Source organism: Poecilia formosa, unplaced genomic scaffold (genome assembly GCF_000485575.1).
Source record: "Poecilia formosa unplaced genomic scaffold, Poecilia_formosa-5.1.2 Scaffold794, whole genome shotgun sequence".
NCBI lineage: Eukaryota > Metazoa > Chordata > Actinopteri > Cyprinodontiformes > Poeciliidae > Poecilia > Poecilia formosa.
In genome coordinates, this window is record NW_006800733.1 from 15140 (window position 1) to 24523 (window position 9384).

Below are 9384 nucleotides of genomic sequence, written 5' to 3' on the forward strand. Positions count from 1 at the left end.
CAAAAAAAACAAAACATGCTTTGGTTTTCCACTTCACAGTTATGTGATATTTTGTGTCAGTGGGGTTAGGGTTAGGGTCTTAATAAAATACATCCAACTTTGTTGGTGAACATGTTATGTGAACATGTTCAAAGGCTATGAATACTTTTGGAAAGCACTTTACTAAAGGATTTTCAAAGAAATATTTTCTTTGTTAATCCACCAACCTTTTCCAAGTTTCACCCTGTTCCCAGCATGTTGAACCAACTATGCCTTTAGTTCTCCTTTCTTCAGTTGCTTTTAGTAACTGAAGAAAGTTATTTCAGTAACCAAGACAGCATTGTTATGCTGGTTACAAGATGCAAATGGAGAGATCAAGTGAAGATCAAGATGATGCCAAAAGATACAGGCTGTAGATCAGAAGAAAGTGTGGAAGATAAACTGTGAGGAAATCACCAGCTGACAGAAGACTGAGGCTGCACAGCTTAACTTTACCCGCAATTCAACTAAACAGTCTTAAAAATGTTCATCTGTTGGAAAAGAAAAAGGATTTTTCTTTTAAACATGGAAAATCTTCCAGGTTTTGTGTTGTAGACGAGGAATCATTAATGTCCTTGATGTGCTGAAAATCTCAGAAGAACCACAGCGGCATGTTGGAAGTGGTAAAGAAATGTATGCAAGTGTTTTTATTCTCTCTTCTGCCGCCCAGAGGCCATTGCAGAAGTAGGCCACCATGCAGATGTATAGTACCATCTGCATGGTACTATCCATTATGGGGACTAGTTTCCCCATTAAAGACACACCTTGAAGTTCACCTTAACATAATACAAAATCTTGTTCATAAAGTATTAAAATTTCTGAAAGTGTGTTCAATACTTCTTTCAGATATTGTTTAAATCTTTTACATATAGCTACATTCCTGTTTTCCTTTGTATGTGTGGATTATTTCTGTTCTTGTCAACATCTAGTGTAAATTAGGAAGCAACTAAAGAAATTCTGGCTTCTTGGCAGGAAATGATAAATAATTAAGAGATGGTTCACAGACATTGCAAGTAAAAAACAAAAGTACATGGAAAATAGTGATAATACTTCTAATGATTGCCCTTTTCTTATCTAAGATAAGAGACTGTAAGGTTTCCCAATGTACGCGAGGAGGTAACCATTGTTTGGGTGGGATTTAGCATGCAGTGGAAAATTGCAGTGACTGACCACAGCTGCTGGGTATCCTCAGAACCAGCTTAGGAAGGCTTAAAAGCAAACAGTTAAAAGAGACACAGATATTAACCTTTATTGTTAATTCTCACACAACATAAAAACAGCATATTTATATTTAAAGAATGAGGATATGTAAGATGCCTCATTTGTTGATGCTGACTAGACATGGGCTGGTGTGAGATTCTTATAATAACTTGAGCTTGAGTGAAAAAGAAAATCTGATCAAGTTTATTTTAAATAAATTATTTTGCTGCAAAAATAATATAGCAGCTTGATTGGTAAAGCAAAAATTTAACATTTAACATTTGTTTAAGCTTATTTAGATTTTTATACATCAATTTGAACAATTTGAACAAAAATATAGAACAAACATTGTTAAATTTAATAGTAGTTTACAAGTGCTCATTATACAGAGTTTTAGAATAGCAGGCTGATATTAGCTTCTAAGTGGAGCTATCTGCTCATGTTGCCAGTAGCTTAGCAGGCCTTCTGCTTGAAGATTTTAACTACCGCTTTAAAGCACTCTCACAGAAAAGCTGTCATGTAACTTTTGTCAAAAATTGTTTACATATTTGACGAAACTGTCATTATATTTCATAACAAATTGTGTTATGAAACAAAACAAAAAAAAAAAAAATCCAAGCTCCTCTGCCTTCTCGGTCTGTGTATTTTCAGGCAGTTCGTTTCTTTTGTTTGAAATGAAAAATGAAAAAACGAAAATAGACTCTTTTTCATTTTTTAAACCAAAATCGGAAATCGGATTTTCTAACAAGAAACGAAAAAACGAGTATATTTCCGTTTTTTCATTTTTCATTTTAAATGAAAAAACGAACTGCCTGAAAATACACGGACCCTTCTCCCAGCTCTCTGCTACCATACAGCTTGTAGCAATCGTGAATGCTAAGGCTAGTTACCATGGCTAACGATGAGAGCAGATGAACGGTTTTTCTGTAATGGTAAATTGTTTTTTCAGCATTGAACAGCGAGTTCACGAGTCATGTGTCTGCCTAAAGTACTAACCCCCTTCTGAAAGCATAACCCCATCCCTGGCAAATTTTGAAAAATTCCAATGAAATTGGCAGAGCCTAGAAACGGCTGAGTGTTAGAGGATGGAGGACAGGAGTGAACTTATGAAAAAGGCACTGTTGTCAACTTACCCACTTAGTCGCTATATGTATTGATTTTTCAGACTCCTCCAGTGACCTTTGTCAAAACAACTAGTTTTTGAAACTCTAGTGACTCCTTTTCTGTGTTGTTGGAGACTTTTGTGGCAACAACGCTCTGCAGGTTGACTGCAGGGAGCCTGTCTGTCCTGAGCGAGCAGCGAGAGAAGCTAATGGCGGCTAGTCATTAGCCATCATTAGCTTCTCCCACTTTCCTCAGCACTGCAGCCAGTCTCACACAGTCATCCATTCAACACCAAACCTTCACCAACAGGCAGAGCAGAGAGACCCATTCCATTTCGTGTCCAAATTGCAAATAGATCACACATTTTTAAAGCTCAGTAATGCTACTGCCAGCTGCCACGGAAACACTCCAACTCCTGACTCGCCACTTGGTGGGCAAGAGGGAGAAAACATTTCACCGGGATGTCACTAATTCTAACACCACACGCTTTTGGTGTGGAGAGAGTTATTTTCTCTCTGTATTCTTAAACTATGTGTTTGTAGAACAAGGATTAATGCAGTCTCATAAACGTGCAGAACATTTTGGATGTTGAGATTTAACTTTGTGATGACAGTTACTATTTTGTGGAAATCAGCTGCTGTTGAGAGACTTGAGCAATGATCAATGAGCAATAAAATGATTCATGCATGTGAACATAGCACAGCTGCAAAGACTGCTGCAGCAGTGGTCAATACTCACAGCACTGATGAAGGGCATGTTCAAGATAGAACCAAGAACTGGTATTCTTCTGATGAAGCCAACAACAACTGGGAAGAAGCCCCTGCACACAAACCCAGAAGCAGAGAAAGAAAGCAAATTCAGAGTAAAGATTCTGAAGAAGAGATTGTGAGTACATGATGAAGTTGTAGTTATTTTCACTTCCTTTTACCTAAACAGGAGAAAAAATCCATAGATTTCCAGCACAACTCCAATGATAGGCCAGCCAATAAGGACTACAAACACTCCTCCCAGGAAGAAACTGGTGGCCTTTAATTTGTGCTTCTGAAAGAAGAAGCGGAACGTTCGCTCCAAGCCAATGACGAAAGCCAGGCCAGCGACAAACAAGATCTACGGAGAAGAAAATGGTCAGTGTATCTTATACAGAAAACTGAGACCAAAGGACAAAACATCTGATCCACATGACAGATAACATAGATAGATAATAACCTTGAATGGATTTGTTCCCGGGTCTAAATTTTTACACCTTTCCAGACTCAAATTTCTTGAGTTGTCATTTTTAAAATAAGAAATACAGCAATTCAGTGGATAGATGGATGTTTAGATAAAGGGACAGAGAGTAAAGAGGGAAAACACAAATATTTTTAAGAACTCTTTTTTTCTTTTTCCTTTTTTATTTCTACCATGAAAATACTTGTCAGACTGCAAAGAAACACCTGTTCAATCAGAACATCTCCAAAGAACTCAAACTGTAAATCAAAACCGTCTAGCCAATTTTCCCTTCCTTCTTTCCCCAAAAGACAATCAGAAGTACAAGAATTATGCATCAAGCTATTGTTACTAATCTTTAGATTTTAACTGGAAACAAAAAGTACATTAAAGTGCATGTGTGACTGATTGGCATGGATGACTGATCTGTTTATCAGAATTAAAGTGGAAGGGGTTCTTAGTTTTGAAGAAGTGGATGAACTACAAAAAAAAATCAGGTGAATTGTTTGAGTGGTTGGTGCATCTCTTATAACAGTCATTCTGCATTACGCTAGAATGAACATACATAGCATTGCATTGTCACCATGAATGACTCTACAGACGTAGATCTTGTAGCATACATGTGTATCACATGTATATCACATGTAAAGCAATACTCACATTTCCAATGGCCAAAAGCGCTTTGTCAAAGAACAGGATCATCCCAAAGAAGAGGAAAAATACGCCAAAACCTGTTAATCCCATTCCAATTTCTGACAAACACGCATGCACCCACGCACACACACACACAGAGACACACACAGACACATCCACAGACATATTCAAATCGCTATAACAGCCTGTTCATTCAACAATATATTTTTTTATTTTTCTGCTGTTGCAATCCAAAAATATATGGTTGCTTAAAGATACTAAGAGGATAAACTGGCACTGATTCGGTGTTCTCTCCTATAATATGGACATTATTTTTTAAATTAAGATTAACAACAATATAGGAATTTTATTCATTTATTTTTATTGTATTTAGTCGTTTCTTTATACTTTATATATTAACATGTTCAAAATGAAGCCAGCCATATCATCAGTACCACCATTGCTAATATTTCATTGTAAAGCAATAAAATAATAAGACTGCTTGAAAACTTCCTTGTTTACCTTGATTTTTACTTTTAACTTAAGTATCTTATAATTCACTAAACACCAAGATAGTGGTGAAAGCAAGAGGGTTGCAAAACTGTTTAGCAATACGAAAATTTATTTAGATTGAGCCTATAAGTGAGACTGTTCAAGACATGAAAAGTGTAGATTGAAAGCTTCTGCAGCTCAGATGGTGCCACTTTGACATGGCTACTAGCTACAATTTCTGTTCAACAACTAAGGTCTTACTTTGAGAGTCCGTTAGTGAAATCATCCTGCTGCTGAATCAGTAAGTAAGGTATAAAACAATACAAACGAAAAATAATAATAAAAATATATTTTAAATCCTTCTAATGGCTTGGATGAGAGCTGCCACAGAATCGACAGCCACGTCTTCCGGAAACACTTGTTATAGGGTGGTAATCTTCCGGGACACCTTTGCGAGCTACATTACAACACACCAAACTTTTTTTAACGTCACTTTAAATGCATACTTTTGTCATTAACCAAGTAAACGTATGTATTCGGCTTTGTTGCATAGATCAGAAAGCAAAATATAAATAAATAAATAAATAAATAAATAAATAAATAAATGCAGAACATGAGCAAAAAGGCTCCATTCGAACACGCTAAAAAATTAAGTTTCTTGAATGCGACACACGAAGGTTTCTTGATCTCTATGCCCTGCGAATTGTGTGACAGGCAGTACTAATGTGGCCGGGACAATTTAAAGTGTTTGTTTCAGACCAGACCTTACTCTTTATATGTTAAATGTAAACTATAATATATTAGTTTTAAAGGTACACGTCGTAGCGCTCAAGTTGAAGAAGCTGTGACATTTTTGGAAGGGATTGTCTTACCTTTCTAAGGTCCAGTTCAACCAATTCATCTAATGACTAACCTAGCGGACTAGATTCGGGGATTAGTTTTCCTTTTTAGTCCCTTTGCTTTTCCTGTCTGGACCACGGTTTTTGACTGGTTATTTCGCTGTTGTTAAGCCAATCCTTAGCACATAGTTTCGACCAGGAGAAAAGCTACCATTTGGTCTTTTGGTTGGTATCTTGATTTTCTGAAGAAATCAATCATTAACACCTCATCATTAAACTCTTGGGTTTTTTTTTTTTTTCTAATTGAGCCTTTCTTGACCGTCCTCTGTTACATGTGCAGTCTGTGAAACTGGAACAGACTTCACATGTTCTACGTTATTGGACGTTCATGGTCTTCCACTCTTCGTGAGCTAAAGTGAACAAAAATAAGGCTGAGAAAGCTTAAAACCTGTAAGTATAAGTTTTTCTTGACATTTCTTTTTTGCATAATGCTATTGGTAGTAAAAATATTTAAATGTGTCTGCCTAAAGTACAGAATAACTTTTCCATATTTGTGACATCACGGTGACTGAGTTTGACGTATTTTATTGGAATTTACTGTGATACACTAACAAACCTCATAATGTATCATGTGAAGTACTTCCACTTAACATGATACAAATAATGTATGTGTGTATAATACAAATAAAATACACTGTTCAAAATCCGAAAAGTGTAGCATCTCAGCTTCTGTAGACATAAAATCCTGTTCACCTAATGACTAAATTGTGTCCATCTGTGTGTGATTTAAAGAACATTAATGATCAAGTACGGGCTGCACAGTGACGCAGTTGGTAGAGCTGTTTGTTGCATTGCAGCAAGAAGATTTTGGGTTCTATTCCCGGCCTGGGGTCTTTCTGCATGGAGTTTATGCCTGCGTGGGTTTTTTCCGGGTACTCTGGCTTCGTCTCACAGTCCAAAAACATGACTGTCAGGTTAATTGGTTTCTCTAAATTGTTCCTAGGTGTGTGTGTGTGTGTGTGTGTGTGTGTGTGTGTGTGTACATGGTTGTTTGTCCTGTCTGTCTCTGTCTTGCCCTGCGACAGACTGGCGACCTGTCCAGGGTGTACCCCACCTCTCGCCCAGAATGTTAGCTGGAGATAGGCACCAGCAACCCTCCCAACCCCACTAAGGGACAAGGGTGTATAGAAAATGGATGGATAATGACCAGGTAGTACTGTCTATCCAAGGAACAGGGTAGACAGTACTATAGGGATAAAATTTAAGGCCTAGATAGATATATTTCATAATAGATCATTCATGAAAACAGACACAAGGCATCAAACAAACTCAACAGATTTAGTTTGTATGAAGGAAGGACAAGAACATCTACAGCTTCTCTCAAGCTATAAATGAGACACAGCACCCTGAACACACTCACCAAAGACAGACTTGGCCTTACAGTCAAAGCTACAGCATGTACACATTCGTTAATTCGTTTGCAAAAGTTATCGTCTCTAAATGTGTAAAGCTGTTAGAGTTATATCCCCAAAAGACTTAATCTTTCACTGCATGGGTTTTGTGCCTGCCAGGCAAATCATCACTCCTTCACCCCACCATGCTTGAAAGTTGGTTTTATTAGTGTTTGAAGTGATTGACATCTAGTTACACAGGTTCATGGCTCATTGAGATGCAACTTCTCAAAAATAAACTTAAGCCATGTTAATGATGTCTTTCCTCCTTTGCATGGTTATAATAGCACCTGTATGCTTCAGACCACTCAGCTGCTTGGACTCTCTGTCTAGTAGAGATAGAGAGTCTCTGATGGTGATCAGATAATTGATCATCATTTTGCTGCTCTTTGCTGTTACTTTTTCTCTTCACACAGCTTTTCAATTTACTCAATTTCAATTTCAATCATGGCTATTGACTGCTGAGTGTTTTTCTTCTCTTGAGGTTATATTTAAATATTAGAACCTCATAAAGACCAAATAACTTCTAACACTAGAATAATAAAAACAAAATGAAAGCACGCAACTTAAAAAACTGACTGTAGATCATTTATAGAAAATTAGAATGAAAGTAAATGTTGCTTCTGAAACAGGCTTAACTAATGGGAAATCTGATTGTGGTTTAATCTTCAGATTAAAACACCACTGGAAAGATGGATTCTGGTGTCGGAACTAAAGGTGAGTGTTTCTTTATAATTTATAGTAGTTACCCCTAACTGAAGATAGAGATTCAAGCTACAATTACAGCTCACAGTTGTGTTGGTAGCAAAAATATTGTGATGGTATGACTGCTCGGCAAGATATCACAGTTGACTCAGTGAAGACCAAGGAGGTGGATTTCAGAAGGGATAGGGATCCTCTTTATCTCCTGTACATTGGAGGATGTACAGGTGAACTCCATGTCCTGGGCATGGATTTCACCAGAGCGTCACAGGTTGCCATTGGAATGCTTTTCCACTCCTCCATGATGACATCACAGAGCTGGCAGATATTCAAGACTTGGTGCTCCTCCATCTTCTGCTTGAGGATGTCCCAAAGATGCTCTGGGTCAAATATGGACCGACCCAACGCTGGGTTGTTTTAATTCAACTGGGTTGGGTTGATGGTTTGACCCAGCACATTGGGTCATGGCAACTAACCAAAGATTGGGTTAAATTGACTTGGTTAAATTGGTTAAATTGACCCAAAATTGGGTTGAAACTCATAACCCAACACAAGGGCTATTATACCACTATAGTTGGGTTAAAAAAAAAGATTTATTTAAAATTTCACTATATAAAAACAGGATTAAAAACCATATGAATTTAAAGTTTCTTTTATTTCTACATGATGCATATATAGAGCCAGCAGATTTCATTTACAAAAGTTACAAAACATAAGTAAGTTGTTTCAAAAGTATATAGTTAAATCACTTCAACTCATTTGGTTACAACTCCAGAAATATCTGTTACTACACATTAGAAAACATTTAATGTAGAGTCTGTTTTAAAGCAAACTACAAGTAAAACTTTCAGCCATTAAACAAGGAGCATTTTTAACGTCACTTTAGCATTTTTGCTTGTCTCCCTGCATGAGGACATACGGGCTGTCGCATTCTGTAGATGCGCCACCAGGTTTGTCCCAACCTGATAGAGAGAGAAGACAGAAAAACAGGCCATTAGTGATGCACTTATTTAAACCGCAAACAATTTGACTTACAGGCTGGATATCAATGAAACCATCTGAATGTCCAGGTTGATGGGTCTGAATCTCTTCTACCAAATGTGTAAGGTGGAACAGGGAGGAGTACTGGCAGCAGCTGCAGGACTACATCATCTTGTCTGTCTGGCAAACAAGCTTGTGTTAAAATGTTAAATGTTAAAAACAGTTTAGAAAACATCTCTTGAGCTTCAGTACCTTAAAGGAGAAAATTCCCTTAAGGTATGGAGAAGATTGCTGCTCCTTTCTCTTCTTGGCCATACAAAAGATCTTTGTTGAGAACAAGAGAGAAGACACAAAAACAGACCTTTAGGAATTTACAGGTAAAGAGCTACATTCTCAAAAACTAATTTCTGACTGATTCTAGTTTAGCACAAAATCTCACTATTGAATGTGATGCACTTATTTAAACAATTTGACCATGATTCAGAGATTAATGTTGACTTACAAGGTGGATATCAATGAAACCTTCTGAACTTCCAGGTTGATGGGTCTGAAACTCTTCTCCCAAACGTGTAAGGCGGAGAAGGGAGGAGTACTGGCAGCAGCTGCAGGGCTACATCATCTTGTCTGTCTGGCAAACAAGCTTGTGTTAAAATGTTAAATGTTAAAAACAATTTAGAAAACATCTCTTGAGTTTTAATACCTTAAGGGAGGAAACTCCCTTAAGGTATTAAAACTCAAGAGATGTTTTCTAAATTGTT

The 9384-nt window shown here is 37.2% G+C and overlaps 2 protein-coding genes across 3 annotated transcripts in view; one reads left to right on the forward strand and one right to left on the reverse strand.

The window, feature by feature from the left end:
* The window catches only part of golt1ba (golgi transport 1Ba), a 16579-nt gene extending 11495 nt beyond the window's left edge, over window positions 1–5084 (reverse strand). The window contains exons 1-5 of one of the 2 annotated variants that reach the window (XM_016666776.1): window positions 4915–5084; window positions 4189–4280; window positions 3251–3429; window positions 3061–3142; window positions 1189–1226 (exon numbers count right to left, since the gene is read on the reverse strand). In XM_016666776.1, coding sequence (XP_016522262.1) covers window positions 1218–1226; window positions 3061–3142; window positions 3251–3429; window positions 4189–4280; window positions 4915–4939 — 387 coding nt within the window. In that variant the 5' untranslated portion in view covers window positions 4940–5084 and the 3' untranslated portion in view covers window positions 1189–1217. The remainder of the gene's footprint in view (window positions 1–1188; window positions 1227–3060; window positions 3143–3250; window positions 3430–4188; window positions 4281–4914) is intronic. The other variant, XM_007543285.2, reaches the window with a different exon arrangement.
* Window positions 5085–5399: 315 nt separating this feature from the next.
* recql (RecQ helicase-like) overlaps window positions 5400–9384 on the forward strand; it is a 25161-nt gene continuing 21176 nt past the window's right edge. The window contains exons 1-3 of the mRNA XM_007543286.2: window positions 5400–5717; window positions 5833–5942; window positions 7616–7660. Of these exons, the coding sequence (XP_007543348.1) occupies window positions 7636–7660 (25 nt within the window). The 5' untranslated portion in view covers window positions 5400–5717; window positions 5833–5942; window positions 7616–7635. The remainder of the gene's footprint in view (window positions 5718–5832; window positions 5943–7615; window positions 7661–9384) is intronic.